This window comes from Trichoplusia ni, chromosome 4 (genome assembly GCF_003590095.1).
Source record: "Trichoplusia ni isolate ovarian cell line Hi5 chromosome 4, tn1, whole genome shotgun sequence".
Classification (NCBI taxonomy): Eukaryota; Metazoa; Arthropoda; class Insecta; order Lepidoptera; family Noctuidae; genus Trichoplusia; species Trichoplusia ni.
The window spans coordinates 8673331-8692979 of record NC_039481.1 but is presented as its reverse complement, the minus strand read 5'-3'; the positions used below and the strand labels follow the sequence as shown (position 1 = coordinate 8692979).

The following is a 19649-nucleotide window of genomic DNA, read 5'->3' as shown; positions in this document are numbered from 1 at the left end:
TGGCATTTGACATTTGCTAGTGTAATCCATGTGAAATAAATGAATCGATGCGTTAAAATCGATTTTTTCTATTATTTATTTCCTTTAATGATTTTTTAATCGTGCTTACATAAACAAGTTATTAGACACCAGATTTTTTATTTTACAATTATTTGAATATAAAAAAAGGAATTACACTAAAATAAAGGCTAAGGCTGATCTATATTTGCCCAAAGAATTAGTATTGCCATACAACACTGGCAATACTAATTCTTATTCTTCTGGGTACGTTTCCCGATTTTAGCAATGATGAAGATGTCTTTTTTGACGCTTTGTAAATAATGTATATTTTTCATTTTATATTGATATAGTTTTAAAAATATAATATCCGCTAAATCGATTATATCCTAGGTACACTCTATTGTTTAATGCTAGTGTTTGCAAATGAAGTTATGTACAATAAAATAAATACTTTAACGGTTTACAAAGGTTGTTTTAAATAGAAAAATAGTAATGTACTTTTTTTTAGACTTGGCCACTGTAATTGAGGCTAATATTTAAATGGGTAAACAAAGAAAAATAGTAGAATTTTTTGGTACATATTTCATTCGTGTAACGGCTAGGCCCAGAATCGGGTTTCTCCTTTGACTATGTTGTAATTGCATTTTTGTGGCAAAAATCCAAATAGCTTAAAAAGAAAATCATCTTAAAAATAAAGTATCTAAAGTCCATATTGCCCATATAGCCCATAACCACTCTATAAAACACACAAAGTTAAGTCCAAGCTCAGTAGAAGGTCGGGCGAATATTTTGGCTTCGTCCCAGCTTTGGTAAACCGCTACAGGATATGCAAACGAGATTCCTTAGAGACCTACAAAAATATTTTCCCGTTCACCGCAAGATTTTTAAACTGTCCACATTCATTTACGTACGTATAATAAACTGTATTTTTATGTGTATAGTGGTTTTGCTTACCATGAAATGGTCCTATATTTAAAATATTTGATTTTTGGGACCTTATATTTACACACTTATATACATGGGCAAAGACAAGTAGAAAACAAAGGCAGAAATTCGGACAATAGTTATCTAACAGGGCCTATCAATAAATAGTACTTATTTGACCAGGGTTTATTAATTAAACCTGAAGTAAATGCATTTCACCACGCTACAAAATCCATTCTAATTAAAATTTATGATGGAAGCTATCCATTTTTATATTATGAACATAGATCTAACCTACAAGTATCATTCCGTCTCAAGCCCAACATAGCAACATACTCCGAGTAGAGTATGGAAAATTACGGATAAAGCTCCATGTTATGCATAAATTTAATCACTGCAAATGAACGTACATTGAAGAAAATGCCTTTGAAGGGAAACTGTATTAAAAGCAAAAAATACCCTGTACAACGAACTCTTCAAAATACCTATTGTTGATGAGAAAACGAGAGGGCGCTATGCAATGTAGAGCAACGTCTCGCTTAACCGACAGCTGTTCTGTATGAAGACTTCATAATAAAGGTAGAACTACATTTCCCTCCATTACGCAGATAGCTGAGAACCCAATTACGAGAAACTTCAGCAATAATTATAGTGTGTCACTGATTTATACCTAGGTTACATCAGGACCTAATGAGGTAGGGACAGAAGCGTGCCTCAGTTTTTATAATGAAAGGCTACACGCAAAAGTTGACGCTCCTGACTGCATTTTCCAACCTGCGTAGTTTGAAACTCATTTAATGATGCCTAAATTAAGTGAAGCCAAAGTTTACTAAAACTCTCTTTAGATTAGTATTAGATTAGAATCTAATACTAAGCTTAGTTTATAAAGCATAAAAAATACAGAGTCTTTAAAGTTACAAAAAAGACAAACAAATTTTTATTTTTGATTTATAATACTTGTATAGAGTTCGATACCTTCTCCTTCACTCCAGACAAAATCTACTTCAAGGCAACATACAAGATCTTACCAAAGAAAGTCCAGAAAAATACTTTGATTTCCTTCGCATTTCGTCTAAGTTCGTTACATAAATCTTTCTTAAGGCCTAGTCCGTACGTCTTAACTCTATTAGCAGTCGGGATCACAAGTACACATGTTCCATATTACCATAATTCAGGCGCGAACATGATATATCAAGTTAGGCCAAGCATCTCTGTCTCGATTCTGTTTACTTGCTCTCGAGAATGTTTGCGATCCCTGTTCGGACGTACCTTGCGAAGGAATCTGGTTTTGTGTACAAATATGAATTAATAATAATGTACCATCGTTGTTTGTGTTTAGAATTATGTTATTTGCTTAGTTTGGTGGTTATTGATGAGGACAGATAGGGATTGAGAGTAAGGAAGATAACTGTAGAAAATAATAGGTTTATACATACATTAGTAAAAAAAAAATGAGTTTTAATGGAGGCTCTCCTTGTATTTTCAAGTGACCAATGACTTTTAAAGTAAATGATAGATTTATAAGAGTTACGAGTATGTTCCTAAAGGTAAGCCTTAACCTAATTTTGCAGATAAGTATCAGTTACTTGTATGCTTTTTGAATTAATTTTGGTTTACAATAAGGTGAGATTCTTTAAAAATACAAAGTTAAAACTCATCAAAGCATGTAGTTAAAACTTTTGGGAATGGATCCTGATAGCGACACTTCTCGGTAAAGTGTGTACTGACAAATGACGTCACATGAAATTTTAATAAATTGTTTTATTTCAGTTTTACGCGACAAAAGAAAAAATACCTATTTTGGGAAAATGTATATGACGGATTTATTATATAGTCACCGTTGTTTACATTTGTGTATACAAGGATAATTTTATAATAAATGCATTAACGTCACACTATATTTACCAGGTCATAGTCTATTGAATAATACAGACATCACATTCCTGCACAATTAGCGAACGCATTTCTAAGTAAATTGCTAAGTTGTTTGCTTAGATCTCAAGTTGAACAATAAACATGTTAGAACAAGCATAAAGTTAACAGACCGGCAAATAAGGCGAGCTACGTAAAGGGACCTGTCAAAAAGTGACATTCCTGAATGTATGGAAGTGACATGTTGGTGACACGTACTTTATGAAATCAAAATGTTATTTTCATATATTTTAATGACGTATGACATTGTCAAATTTTTGTACATCATATTCTGAATTCCGAAAATAGTTTTAGTTCAATGCAAATTAAAATTATAAAAAATTAATCAAGTTATAACGACCACCTCCAACAGTAATTAAGCTGGACTTCATTTTTAATGAAACCACATGAGGTTTTCTTGTCTCTTTGTAATATTTTTATACATTTTCTAGTTTTTTTACTAGAAAATCATAACTCATAACATTATCAATTGCTAAAACTAATAGGACCATCATATTTATGATGTCATCAATCTTTAATCAACCTCGTTTTTATTTTTTGTCAGCCACAGCAAAAAATCTTGATCTGTAACTATTCAACTGTGAAGCTATTCCGGGTTACGAAATTCACCCTGGTCACAACAGCCAGTACAACAGTAAGTAAATAACATTCGAAAATAACTTGCATCTGTCTAATGCAAAAACGTTCCTCTGAAAATCCTCCCGCATGCAATCCAATGTATCGGAATTAAAACCAAATGCAAATGGACATTTACTGAAAGGAACAACATCCAAGAAAGACATGCTTTGGCATATTAATTTAAGTCTACACAAGACGGCGAGAATTGGATTGAATTGTAGCGTTCATGTAGAATGTTGGTGGGAAAATGTTTTCAGTAGAAACTGACAAGAACATGACATAAGGAGCTATACAATAGTACAGCTAAGCAAAAGAGTCAAATATATATGAGTACCACAGCGAAATAAAGATACGGAGCCCTATATTTGATCTATTTAATTACTAGATACCATGCCATCCCATTTATTCGTCAAAGTATCGAAAATAAAGAGAGTTTTGTAGACAATTTTGTATAACTGCAAAATGATTACTAATCTATATCTATACTTCCATACTAATATATAAAGCTGAAGAGTTTGTTTGTTTGTTTGAACGCGCTAATCTCAGGAGCTACTGGTTCAAATTGAAAAATTCTTTTTTTGTGTTCAGTAGACCATTCATCGAGGAAGGTTATAGGCTATACAACATCACGCTGCAACTAATAGGAGCGAAGATACAATGGAAAATGTGGCTAAAACGGGGAAAAATATTCATCTTTGAGGGTTTCCGTTCCAAAAATTCTTAACTTATTCTAACCACGCGGACGAAGTCGGGGGCATCAGCTAGTATATCTTTAAAATCATTTAGGTACAAGCGTAAGATTAGGCAGTAAAAATAATTATAAAGGTTTGCTTACGCAGCTAAATATAAATCTGTGAGATTTAAACAAATGTTTACGCACTGACGGTTTTCGATACTATTTTTAACACCGAAGTAAAAAAGAGTCTGTTGACAATTCGTCGAAATTTTTGTTTGTTCCGCGATTACTAGAAAACGCCTGGATCGATTTCATAAATTGTGGTTTTGTTTGAAAAGGTATACTTTGCAAGTGGCTCCACAGATTCTTGAAAAAAGTATTCTTCACAGAAATTCTAGAAAAAAGTCAGGCAAATCCATAAATTGTATTTCAGATCCATAATTTATTTGAAATTGAAATATAATTAATATGGTTTAAATCATTTATTCCCAAAAAAGACAATAAAGCCACTTACATGAGAATACAAAATAACATTTAGTTTATCTAATTAACCGCCACCGATAAATAAGTAAAAAAGTGTTAACTTAGAGACTAATAACAATAAGTAATATCATTAGCCAGAAGGATAGTTTAAAACAATAAAAGCGACAAAATGGGTAATGTTAAATAGCTAGGAGTACAATTGTAGGTACACGCTCAACGTTTTATTTTGTTCTTTTTTATATTACTTGATTGGATTAATGTGACTTTGGATAAGAAAAGTTTTCTGTTATATATTTCGAGAGTTGAGATTTAAAAACGTTGAACGAGCTTACATTTTTAATGTTCGACGGTAAGTTATTATAAATATCTGCTCCTTCATAGGTGATGTTTCTTTTGGAGTAATTTGTACGAGGTCTTGGTAATACAAGTAAACTAGGGCGACGTCTACTACGTGTAGACACTTCCGAAATTTTGGTAAATGATAAATTGGTATTAATTTTTTTACATAATACACAATTAATGACTTTTAACTATACATAATTAATGTCGCTTACTATCATGTACTGACATTGCAATTTCAAATACATAATTAAAACTTTTACAAAGGTGCTTTTAAGTTAACAACATAAATTTAGAACGAGGTAAAATTAAACATTTTGAAACTCCCAACAAAAAAAAGCATCTAAATCACTTCACTCGTGTAGAAACTACGGTTCCACAGATTAACACATGGGTAAACACAAAGTCACATGTCTTAGACCAATTCAAATTGCATAGTCACGTCCAAATAAACTACGCTAAACATGAAAAAAGCCTCATCGAAATCGGTTTACCCATTTAAGTGCTGCAGACAAACACACATAGCGGTAAAACTAATAACCCATATTTTTGTGTGTAGGGGGGTAATAAAACAAAATAAGGTTTATGTGCCTAAGTGTTCATCTTACTTATATGTTAGGATTTAATAGTTGTAGGCCAGACCAATTTATTATATATCGCGGCCTTAACACAGAAAACCACCCGAGCCCTTAGCTTTCGCTAATTGGATCGTTAACCAAACAATTCGTCCTACAGTTATTATAATTTGACGATTCAATAAACATAAATAAGGATAAAGAAAAGTTTCAAAATTGGCTACTTTCGGTCTGATATCATTTCCAGACATTAACAAACCACTATTTTTCTGTAACATGAACAACTAGCTTTATCCCACGGGAATACGAAATCGGGATAAAAATGTATGGATGTTTGTTCCTGTTTCACGCAAAAACCACTCAGCGGATTTAGGCGAAATTTGGTACAGATAGCTTATCATCATCATCATCTCAGCCTATAGCAGTCCACTGCTGTACAGATAGCTTATACCATGGATTAATGCATAGGATGATTTGATGTTCCTGTCGTATTAATTTAGATTTCTAAAGGGTGGAGACGCTGGCAACAGCTAGTATATTTCTTTTGACAGTATCGTGAACCACTCGAGTGCACTCTCGCGGCACCTGTACTAACAGACACCAAATTAATGACCATTCGGCTTCGTATCGGCCTTGTTAATGGATCTGCGTGAATGATGGATTTTTATGATAGCGTTAATAGGTATAAACAAGGAGCATGACTTTTGGTTTGATTGATTTATCCGTCAGTTGAAAAGTTGTGTGTGGATTCTGAAATAATGTTTACGTAATTTTGATTTGAATACCTTAATTATGTCTTATTTTATTTAAATAGACAATGAAGATTACTCGATAGAACGATGATGACGATAAAATACCGACATACCGAGGATGAGATGGACGGACTATATAAAAGATACCAGAAAATTGGAGGACAACAAAAAATAACTTCGTATCTTAAATAAAATAAAACGAGTCAATGTTCAACAAGATCTTTAACAAAGAGCTTAGCAATAATTCATAATAGTCAAGCACAAAAAAAAACATAATTTATTAAATCAATTCTTGTCCAATAAAATGTGACGCAAAACGGAAAAATGAAATAGAAGTATGAAAGAAGTTTCACTCCAAAAATCGTAAGATGTGCTGAAAGGCGGAATAAGTATCACATACAATATGAAGCGTATTATTCAATCTTGTTTTCTATCCGCGTGGGTGTATACAGAACAACATCTGCCATGCATATGTAACAGTACTTAACACCAAGACTGCAAATAATTAAGATTCCCGCTCCATTTCCATCAATTAATATACTCAGATAGGTGCACATCTCTCGCTCGCTTCTGTTGACTGTGCAGGGATTAAACAGAAAGTCAACAGACCTATGTCGTAAAAGAAGTATATTTAATTTTAGGCTAAATTTGGTAGCCCTTCGATACATTTTTTGATGCCTTATTTTCATTTTTTTTTTATTTCACCAACTTTTTAAAAGAATAGATTCTGACCTTTATTCATCCATTGGACATAAAACAATTATGGAAGTAACTATCTTGAGAATTATTCATTATTTAAATTTAATGTTGCAACGGTTTACTCACGCGTATTTATCGGGATTGCCCGACTTGTTTCGGACCCAACCGGAGTCCGTCAAATGAGTCGCGAGCCGCGCGTGTCAGCTCATAATTAAAGTATAAGATAAATATGCGTGTGTAAACCTGAGAAAACCGTTGCATCATTTAATTTAATAATTGCGTTATTATTCACCTTCTGAGGAAAAATTTCGATATCGCAAGCTAGTAAGTATCTATTAGGCTGCTAATACGTGTAACAAGCTGTCTGTGCCTACTTAGGCTCAACCAAATACGCCTTAAGCTACCGAGCTGATTACCTTGGGCATACACTACACGGAAGGTGTCTTATGTAACTAAGTACAATAGTCTAGGTATTCATGGTAGGTATACCTATACAGCGTGTTGACTACCGTTGTTTACTTTAAGGCAAGAAGACAGAGTAAACAATTAAATAATTCGTGTTGTATTTAGATCCTATGTATTATAAAAAGTCCGCATATTATATTCATATTTTAAAAATACATAATGCGAAAGACTGAGTTTTGTATGTGTGTCTGTTTGTAACCTCTGTGCGGCTGAAATGATTTTTCTTAAGTAATTTGCAGCTTTATCATCAAAGCGGGTGAAACAGCGAATAACAGCTAGAAAAGAATAGAATTTTTACTACGATTCGTTCTGTGTTTGCTGCTCTATTTCGTAATATTCTTATTTGAATGAAAACACGGTGTAAATAACACCACAAACTTATTTTCACTTGAAATTTTAGAGGTAGAACTTTCTAAAAAATATTCTCAATTACGGCTTGAGCGGTGTTACGTATCAAAATGTCAAGAGCTTATAAATGCAACAGCGTAGGAAGCCCAATTAAAACAACAAGTAGTTTTCATACTTTCACGTCAGGCTACGTCGGTAGTGTTTTACCTAGAACTAACTTTTACACTTTAAATTAGTTATGACACAGTACTCATGACATTTTATTTTACTCCGATATTATGGACTGCGTTTTTAATCATTGAATGTTTCTTTAAAGAAAAAAGATACATAAACAAAAGAAACTTCTGAACGAAGTAATAAGAATGTCTGCAGTGAAAGTTAATCAATGAACTGAACTAAACTATTCATCAAAATTCGAAACCAGACAGGAATTCGACCAATTCTGGTGACGAATGTACGTAAAGGAAATATTCCTCGCTAACGATGGTCAATGCATGGAATGGGTCAAGTATTCCTGATCTGAATGTAGCTTGCACTTTACATCGTGACTGTACATAGTTACGCGACCGTGTCAAGTCGCATTGCACTAGCGCGCTTGAGTGTTCCCGACGACTGCTTCACTGTTGAATGCGATAGTGTTGGGCCAATTATTAGTATCGATAATATACTTGTTTAGAAAAAAAATACTGACGAATGTGTAGATACTGCGAAGTATTGAAACATAAACTTGCTTTCTTTAATGAGTGTGGTTTAAATTTTTTTTATTTTAATTATGCTGCTTGATTTGTTAATCTAGTAAAAAAATGTGACCTGACTAATTTCTTTATCTGTATTAACTCAAAAAGGTGATATTATTTACCCGCCTTTAAAAAAATACTGTTAAAAATAAGAAAGAAGACAACAAAATTCGATGAGATAACTTTCAATTCTCATAATAAATTGTATTCAACAGACCAAATTATTACATACTAAAGCAATGCCCTTATACCGAAATACAAAGTAGAACAATAAAATACGGAATATGGGATGAGATTTGAATAGTAATGTGAATAGTTAGGGACTGTTAGGATGTTTCTACACAAAGAGAATGATATATACAGAGGAATACTAAATTATTAGGCTGAAACTTTCGTACAATTTATGTGGACAGAGAATCACTTGGTCATCGTTTTGCAAATAATCATGTGAAGAAAACCGGGCAAGTAAGAGGCGGACTTGTGATGTTGAGGGTTTCGTACAAAGGTTAATATTTTAATCATAAATATTTTTTTATTATTCCTTGTTGTAAGAGCCGCACCAGAAATATAAAATCTGTAACAGTTGCAACAGTCTAGCTATCACGGTTCATGAGATACAGCCTGATGGACGTATGGACGGATAGATTTAACAATGGACAGAGAAGAAAGGAGAAGGCCCAGTACTAGAATAAGACTTAACTATACGTGCAGTCTTGATTAAGTTATGGAATGAAATGGATATGATTCTTAATTTACTGCCCGATGAAGTATTCAAGGCCTGCGTTTAAGACTTTTGTGTTTAGTTGGTACTGTTTTTATATTAATTGTATAATTATTATAAATAGTCACTAAGAAATGTAACATTTACCGCTTAAGACTCCCAGGCTCAGGATTCAAGGATCCAGGTCTCAAGCATTTGTGGATCACACAAAACGCTTGGCCTAAGCGGGGTTCCAAGCCACGACTTGTCTCCGACTAATCTATACCACTTGCCTATCCGTGCATTCGTGTCATATTCTGTCTATTAGGATTTCTTGAAATATTCTTAAATGTATATAACTTTTATTCAATAATATATTTATACCACCATCAAGATTAAATTGTCCACGTTGTCGGAAGCCTGTGAAAATGTGATGAGTATTTATTTATGCATATTTATCGATAAACTGAAGTAATGAGAAATCGCCCACGTAACATTTATATTCATTCATATCTATATGCGTGGGTTACCTTATATATTTTTGTTTGGTAGTCAGCATTCAATAATTTAATTATAATATCTAATAATCGTTAAAAGTGCGTAAAACTTGAAAGTTTTTCAGGTTTTTATATTGTCATGTTCTCCGTTGGTGTTCAACCTTTTAACCGATGAAAACTTATGCCAATTCGATTCACGAATAATATAAATTTATCTTGGTTGTTAGATAATATAGAAAAACTAGTCAACAACCAAATTTTCTTCAGACGAAACAAAAGCCACTTTTTAAATAAAAAAAAAAATCTGTATTTTACCTCTAAACTCGTTTTATCGATATCCACGTATCGCATCACGCCCATCACTAATAAACATTTACTTAGTGCATTCAATTTGCTCGGACAGCGCACATTGATCGTCAAACATTCGAGCGGAGATCGTCTGAACGACTGACACGGTTTATTATGAAAAGTGAGAACATTAATGTGTAATAACTTTTTCAAAGAGCATTTAACCTTTTATACCGTTTAACTGAAACTTGTATTAAGCTTAATCTGGTTAGCCTTTAAGCCGATCCCAACATTTTAAAAAAAGGCTAGGACGATGTTGAGCAGCTAGAATTGCGCAGAGATTTTGCGAGCAATCCCGTGGCTTTGGCTCTGGCAGCTGAAGAGCCCGGGATATCCCCACGCCGTTCCCTAGCCGTGGGTTGAAGTCATAGCGCTCCACTCCGGAAAAAATAGAATGATGAGAACAGATTCTTTGATACTTGATTGTAACTTAAAAGTATGAGAAACGCGTTCTAGGAATTTAATCACTTTAGGTGAACATTGATCATCGCATTAGCCCATTATGGGTAGGCGATTTCAGATTCCAATGTATTTTTTAATCCACGTTTTCTCGAGATGTTTCCTTCACCGTCTGTCAGTAGGGCCCTAGAATAATTAAGAAAGAAGTACATTTAACTTTAAAAAAATGACATTGGTACGCGTTAGGATCAAACCTGCACTTCGCGTATACAAATCCATGCATAGAAGGGTAAGGCCGCTAGGACGCTTAAATCAATACAAATGCACATATATGTATATATGCTTAGTATATTTATGTTTCATAATTAAAAATTATATATTTACAGCAGTCACCCACAAATTCAATTAACAATAACATTAACAAAGTTATGGCATTTCACTTAAAAATATTTCTGAGGAACTTCCCTACAAATTCACCAAATTATTTGCTGTGAAATGGACCATCATTTACTGATTCATTGAATCTGAATGACTATTATACTGCTTCCAAAATATTCTATTTAACTTAATGAATATTAAAATTATTTTGTAAAAGTTAAGATACTATGTAATTTATGTATGTGCACCATGAAAATACTGAATTTCAAACTAAAAAAGACTCATATTTTTGCGATTATTTTGTTTCGGATTGCATATGCGGAGGGAGCTAAATGACTTGATTGTTTCTTGTCTGATAGTCATGATAATAAATAAATATTAACTGAAGCTCTTTTAGAAATATGCCGCTTTACAGCGTTCATTGACTGCCATGGCTCTAATTTTTTAAACGACGCCCTCAAAACAAGCATATAATTACAATATTATTATTTAAAAACTCGGTGGTAGATCCCCAGTTCATGAACCATTCGATTCATACAATCTTATACATGTATTCCATCCTTTGTACCGTTCAACCCACATCCGTACATTACAAGTCCTTGTAAATATTTGCTATATAGCAAAAGCATCCATTCAGTAAAATGCATCTGAGAATGGGGACTACGTGCTACCCTGGTTATGGCCGGCATATGATAAGTAGACGATAATGGTAGTTATAACTTATTCAGCCTTCTGGGTAGTAGTATTTGCTAATATAAAAATAGAAATAATACAAGAGCATAGAAATTAACATGGATTATTAAAAAAACCGGACAAGTGCGAGTCAGGCTCGCGACATTAAGTGTTCCGTGCAAAAAGGGTAAAGAAAAAGGTATTGGCAAAAAATTGACGACTATCAAATTTATGGCCGTACAAAAAATATTGAGTAAAATTTCAGTAAGTATCAAATTAATATTAAACACAACAGCGATACTTATAAAAAAAAACAAAATGAAAATTGATCTGATCCATTCAACTGTAACCCTAAAATGATTTAACAATTTACAATTATCAAAATGAACATTTCATTTATAATAACTCCCAGCGGAAACTATAATAAAATTGACGTTTAATTAATAATTTTTAATTACATTTGCTTTCGATCTGCCGAATCAAAAATTAATGTTAATAGCAACACCTCATCGGCCCTTTGTTTTGTAACAATCGTTGTTTTCTCACTGGCAACAATGATATGAATTATTTACAATAAGGCTCCAATGAATAGGGTTTCACTTTGAAAAATTCGGAAGGTTTTTGATTCAATTTTCTGAAAATTGTTTCTGTAAACGCTTGTTCGGTATTTTTGTTTGGTTGATGTTTTATGTCAAAACCAAACGGTTTTGTTGGAATATTTTTTTGTTTAAAAAGAGAAATGTTTTAGATGTTTTCTGATGTGGTCTTAGAATCTTACAAGAAAAGATAGCCATGCAATTTGCCAGCTATCAGAAAAAAATGTACTAAATATTAATTGCGATACTTAAGCATATTTTATGTCTAATGAATAAATGAAATAGCGCATGTATTTTTACATAAGCAACAATCGGCACGCTTACATCCTACGGCTTGAAAAATACAATACCAATATTTTAATACTTGCTACCTCACGACACAACATGTTTTCCTCCACCGTCTGTGGTGTTAAAAGTAATGAAAATAATCTCTATAACTTCAGCCTGCATTTTCATTTGGCACATCACTCAAACGCCATTTCCTAAAGTGGATTCTTCGAGTACGTTCCATTCTGTGATGTTTTGAGTCAGACTTCTTTTGCACGAGACGTTTCAATTGTCTTGTCATAAATAGCTGCGTCCCTTGTATGCGTCTGGTGTTGTTGTTCTGGTAATAAGAACATGTCAAATGGGTCAGGTTTTCGTAACTAGTTGGAGAACAAGTCCGTTCACGTAGATGTTTATTGTTTTTGCTTACATGTCAATTTTGAACATTTTCTGTAGTGTTTTATATTTTTATTTTTTTAACAACATTTACACTACGTCCTCCACTTAGTCTTTCACTATGTAAAGCTTATACGATGAGTACTAGGCAAATGATACACATACTTATAAATTCTAAATACTGACTCAGAAAAAACTATCATGCTCATCACACAAATATTTGTCCTGTAGCAGTCAGGGCCAATGAACGGCAATTGTTTACAAAATAGAGTTTCGCGTTACACATTTCGCATGAGTAGGTACCACAAATACTAAGATATTAAAATAATAACAAGAAAAGCGTATCAACGGAGATAAAAAAATAACTTGTAGTGGGGTATCAATAATGAAGACTATAAACTTTTTATCGCCTGATATTTTGTACTGTTGATAGGATCGTAGGTTTTAATCAATAAAAGTCTGATATTCTCTTCAACTCAAAGCGAGAGGAAGCATTTGATGATTTCCCATCCGAAAAAAGTCCTGGTAATTTCAAATCAACAACAAATATTTTTTACTGTTTTTTACTCACCTGTCCGTAAACTAAGTTATTGTGTTACCACGTTCACTAGAAACGTAATAAATCAGAGTCCTGTCACTAGTTTCGACTTACGAAAAACATCCTGTAACGACGTCCCGATACGATTGACTTGTTGGCTGACAACTTGGGTTAATATGTGTACCTACGTATTGTGTTTAGTTACGGGAAGTTTCCTTGATTGTACCGATTCGTTCCGTTCCTCGAACATCCGTAATGAATAAATGTTTAGTTATGTTTGTGTTGATTTACTGTGTATAATACTACGATTTCCGTATTTTTTGAATAGTGAAAAGCGACTTTGAAATTTTATGTTGAGACACACAAATTTAACAAAATAGGTATGAAGATGTAACAGTACCTAAGTGAAAATATTATGTAATGTCACTTATGCTTCACCATGTATCATGCGTTTTGTTTTCGTATTTTTATTGATTAAATAAAATGAAATATGTTTTTTATCGGGTAGCCTATTGTTTTTATGTACTTTAGGAATAATATCGCAAAGCCTAGTATGTTCTAATAAAAACAATCTAGTTATCTCACCAACAACGCTTTCAAGGACAACAAGAACACAAACTCCGCGGCTAACAAGTATTCCATTTTCTCGACTTCGTATTCCATCAATAATCATATCCCATGAATGTTCGCAACAAAATGTCTTGCGAAACAATTTCTGCCATCACGAGCTACGCCATGTCATTTCCATATCAATTCACGAGACATCCGCGTTAGGCGTCGCCAATACTGACGTAGCTGTAGAACAGAAAAGACAAAGGAAATGGCTTTAAGACTAGGTATGTTACTATTAGGAGATGATGATCAACCTACCAGATTATTCTGCACGTCTCATTGCCGAGAGAATGCTGATGTAAAACTTTAAAGGTCGGAGACGAGTATTTTTTATAACATAAGATCAATCCCAATATACAATTTCATTTTTGTTGCTAGTTTTGCAATCCAAATTAACTGAAGGTTTTTTTTTTTTAATATTGCTTATGTTTGGCAGATGAGAAAAATAACCAGTCTTACCAGATATGTAAGAATCTGTCTTACAACTTAGTCAGATAGGCAGTTGCACTTTTTAAAGCACTGCTACTTAGCTGCATCCTTTTGACGACCTCCGTGGTCGAGTGGCATACGCACCGGTTTCAAGGTGTCGCTAGCTCTGAGGTTCCGAGTTCGATCTCCGGTCGGTTCAATGTAAAAATTCACTTTTGTACATTGTCCCGGGTCTGGGTGTTTGTGGTACCTTCGTTGTATCTGAATTCCATAACACAAGTGCTTCAGCAACTTACTTTGGGTTCAGAACAATGTATGTGATGTTGTCCGCATTTATTTATTTTTTTAGACTGGAAGCCGACCCCAACATTTTTGGAAAAGACTAGGATTATAATTATATAATAGATGACAAAAAGCAGTGGTAGTAGAAAAGCACATAAGTAAGTTTAGCAATACTGATGTCAATAAAACTATAGTGGTAAACCTCTCCCCTCTCTTCTTCTATGCTCCGTGGTTTATTCATTATGTGCATGGCGTGTTACTATGTCAAGGTTATCGGCGTTAAAGGATATGAAAGATTTTATGAGATTTCCATTTTTAACCCTGACGCGAAAAGGGTTATTAGTTTGACTTTTTCTCTGAAGGAACGTTAATTATATTATCTAACTTGATCGAAAGTGGTAAAAGTTTTAAGGATGAATACATACAGTTTTCTGCGTCGATAAATTTAGGAAAAGATATTTTATTAACTGGTAATGAAACTTCATGTATATCCACGATAAAAGGACACGACGATGACGCATTTACATACACTGCTTGTATCAAACATTATGTGATACAGTCATGGGAAAAATATCCTCCAAGTTTGGCAGTTGTCTAAAAACAATTTACAATCAAAACCGAGACAGGAGGCGTACACTCATCATGAATTTTGATTAACGTCTATATAGGCTCTCCATAAACAAGGCAGCAGAAATCCTTGATATCCGATGAATTTTAGTCTACGCAACTTTTACCATAGAAACTCATAGAGGCCAAAATAAAACTGCTTTGCTGTTAATGGGTCGGAACAATATTATTTTAAGAACAAAAATTTACAAACAACTGCAAACAAAATCTATTGCGTCAAACTGGATGAAATTCCCCACCAAATTACAGTTATTTCACGTTAAAAAAAAGAGGGTTTTGAGAGGCTCCTACTTTTTGAAGTCGATTGAAAGAAAGTCCTCCAGTGATGGGACTTCGCTTGGCCTCGTATGTTAATGTCCTTACTCTAACTAAACACAAGGTCGTCATGTCGCATTTATCATATTAGTATGGGTGAGTAGAACATACCTATACCCACTGCTCAGCATGGTAATGATCAAGGGTTTGCTTCCCCTTGCTATGCCACCCCCTATCTGACTGACTATTATTAGTATTGAATATCTATTGATAGGAGGTGTTGTTTGGAAAATGTTGGTTTGCGTCAATCCTCAAACATGTATATTTTAGTGGGTTTAGTCCTACAAAAATAAAATAAACCAAAATTTATGTCGATCAGAAAGTTTGGTCGGCTTCATGGCCCGAAAAAACTTAGACAAGGAAAATAAAACATTGCTTTTCCTTAGACTAAAATTGAGATACACAAAATATATTTTCAATCTTCATCTCTCAAACATTTTAAAGTCCTGACAATGTTAGAAGAAATAATATTAGTTCCAACGCTCCTGAATAAAATCGTACAACTAAGTCGTACATATAGCTGTAATCAGTCTAAAGCCGCACTGCCACCAGACACCAATTAGTTTGATACCATTTCAGAAACGACAAAAGTTTTTAATTTCATTCGCTGTAATTTCAACCCACAAGTTAAACTCGATGCAAATGTTACCATTTCTCGAATTTGCACATTCGTTTATTTCGAGTTTTTAATTTCGTATTAAAATGGGGACAGTAATTTATGTTTGCTCTGTTTCCTTTTATAAAACATGAATTTTATGAATTAATTTTGATTAAACCAAATACACATTTTTTATAATGTCCTATAATCATTTTGTTTAACTCATTAAATATAATACTCTGATTTTTACGATAATTTGGCAGATTTCCAAGTGAGATTTTCAACTATATACCAATTCATATAAATCAAACCTAATATTTTTGTTTGATCCGTCGTCATTTAGTAATTGTTTCTCACGTGATCATCGGTTTAGTTTTAGTTACAGTTCCAGGCCGTTTTCCGACATAAGGATTGTATGACCTTCATGATAGTCCGGTTAACACAACAGCTCACTCGGGGATATGCGCGCATGGTGTTTCATTGAAAGGTCAACTTAATGTCCACCATCGGCCATTACCAAAGTTTAATTGCTCTAGATAAAAGTTCCTAAAGTGCACCCTTGATGGTAGTTGGACAATCAAAGCTAGAAATTGCAATAAAGAACATTGTTACATCTAGGAGGTTTCCCTGCTAAAGTGTTCTTAAGTGCGAAAGTGACCTTTGGGCCTAAATGAGACACTATAAAACATAAAGGACTCCCATTAGCACTTGATAGTGCACTTAGAGTCAAACCTCACACGATACTTTGAGCATCGGGTGTAGGTGGTAGTAACGTTACTTAGTATGCTTTGTCAGATGCTTTTTAGTTAATTGCAATTTGAAGACTGTGTGACGATAAAGTTGGGAGGTGAATCGAAGAAGAGAATAGCTCTTGTTATTGGTCAAACAGTTCTTTGTATGAGGTTATGTAATAAATTGTATTTTTTGAGCTACACTTTAAAAGTTAATAACTATTTCTGAAGGCTTCATTACAGCAAAACTAGTATTTTAAATAATCTATCATTGTCTGCCGGTCACTGTATAAAAAATAGTCATTTATTATACATAAAAAAAAACTATTTTTCATGAGTCCAGTTTAATAAAAAATACTTTCTTACCTATCATGATATTCCTTTAATTTTGTATCAACTATAAGAGAAAACAAAACTCAAAACTCAACAATGTAGGCCGAACTTTATCCAGCCTCCCAGATCTTTCCTCATATCTGCATTAATATGCGGAGCAAAGTGCACTCTGGCGGCCTTTGAAGCACCTACGTGAATATCAGATCAAATTATAACACATGAAAACTTAATAGCACCAGATACATTGTTACATGTTGCAGATGTAGCCATTTCGATGAAATTTTTCACAAGAATATTAAGGAAAATTTTTCCCTCCTTTAAATTGAAAAAAGGTTTCACGCAAAAAAATATTTTGTGGAAAAAACAACTGTATTGGCTTCATTTCTATATGCTGTTTTTTATGCATCACGGATCAGACATGGATTGTTAAAGATTCTGCTGCTAAGACCTCATTGAGACTGTATATCATTCCTTTATAGGAGTACTTATAATATGTCTTTCTGACATATCACAATCTGTTATCACACACATTCTCCAACAATGATTCCTTTTTTGAACCATCCATTATACTTGTTAGAAACTCCTTGATATTTAACTTCCCTTTCGAATGGCATTCCCGCTTCACTTACAACTTGTGCAGGATAATTAATCTCTCGTTAATTACGTGCTCATTAATAACAGCGACTATTTGTCATTTTTATGTGCATTTTACTACGAGACTTTATGGAGAAAGAAAGAGTCTTTTATATTCGCGACTGATGTTGTTAAATTAAGTTGGAATTTATGTGCATTTTAATTTTCGTCTTTGGAAAGAATGTAGGCTTTAAAATGTCCCACTGCTGGTAAATTGAAATATAAAGTAATTTTCCTCATTAAAAAAAAAATATCTAAACTTTTGTAGCAATTTCGTAGCAAAAAAATTAAACCTTGTACGTTGTATGAAATGCTTATCAAACTTTTCTTGTTTCAGGTCCCGTAAGGATGACCAGTGAAGACGGAGTGACACAAAATGTGACCTAGTATGGTCTTGGACATGCATAACTACACATTCCTGGACACAGCGTTCCAAGAGTTTCAATGCCGGCTTGTGCACGGGAGAGGTTGTGGCGAAACGTTCTCTGGACTGGACTGCGGTACTGACAGCACCCTCGATTACACCTGCCAACTCAACATAGACATCCAGAATGAAACCTCCTACACCTGCTCTTCGTGCAACACCACGAATGCTGGTGGCAACGACACTCTCTGCAGTCCTTACCTCAAGCTGAACATGATGACAATAATCTTCGAAAGTGCACTCAAGAGTCTCTGGCTCCGAATACCGAATTTCTTCTGCGATCTAGAAACATTATTTTGCTTCAGTGAGTCCCAGAATCGGACGTTGTACATTGACGTTGCGAATGACACTTCTATGTTTGGTGTAGTAGAAAATTTTCAATGTAGTTATGATCTTAGGAATGTGACCGATAATGTGACAGTAACAGCTGGGTACGATTGGAGTTTTCTATTTGTGATATTATTCATAGTGGCTGGTGGTGTGGGTAATATATTGGTGTGTTTGGCTGTGTGTTTAGATAAAAGACTTCAGAATGTTACGAATTATTTTCTTCTGTCGTTGGCGATAGCTGATCTTCTAGTCAGCTTGTTCGTGATGCCGATGGGAGCAATACCAGGATTCTTAGGTAAGATATTCTGACTTTTATTTTAAATATTTTAAAAAGAGCAATCCAGAAAGGAATGAAAACAATAAAAACACATGAAAAAATCCTTAACAAGTTTACTTAAGTGCAAACGACGATGTAAAAAAAATACATTACATATTGCAAAAACACTTTACAAGATTAAAAAACTAAACTTTTGCCCACAATAAACTAAAATGAAAATCTCGAACAATTCCTTTAAAACGACACTCTAGGGTACCTGGGAAATTGCACGGCGACCGTATATCATACAGCTCCATTATTGCACCTAGACAATCCATTTACACAGATATTCCACATATTTCATAGCCAGCGTGTTCTCGGCCTTACAAATTGTACCTATTTTCACAGTCCAAGCCTTTTACAAAAGGAAGTTGAACCAATTGTGTGAATGGGGACGACTACGGCTATCTAATATAGGCTAGCGTTACTCACAGTTGCGGCGACGAATAAGCCTGTCGCGATATAATAGAAGTGTATCTATTGAAGCCACTATTGTAATCTGTAGCTAGGGAATATAAATTTGACGAGCTGTAAGTGACACTTCGTTGCAAATGGTTTTAAAGACGTAACATTGCTAGCATAAGACATTTATTTAATCAATACACGCACATCAATACAGAAACTTTGTAGTCAAAATAGCAGATCCTTGACATTAAAAAAAAGCTCTTTGCAAAAATTAT

General features: G+C 33.9%; 1 protein-coding gene across 1 annotated transcript in view; it reads left to right on the top strand.

Moving 5' to 3' along the window:
* LOC113492919 (5-hydroxytryptamine receptor 2B) overlaps nucleotides 1-19649 on the top strand; it is an 87689-nt gene that overhangs the window by 35330 nt on the left and 32710 nt on the right. The window contains exon 2 of the mRNA XM_026870648.1: nucleotides 18237-18948. Within this exon, the coding sequence (XP_026726449.1) occupies nucleotides 18288-18948 (661 nt within the window). The 5' untranslated portion in view covers nucleotides 18237-18287. The remainder of the gene's footprint in view (nucleotides 1-18236; nucleotides 18949-19649) is intronic.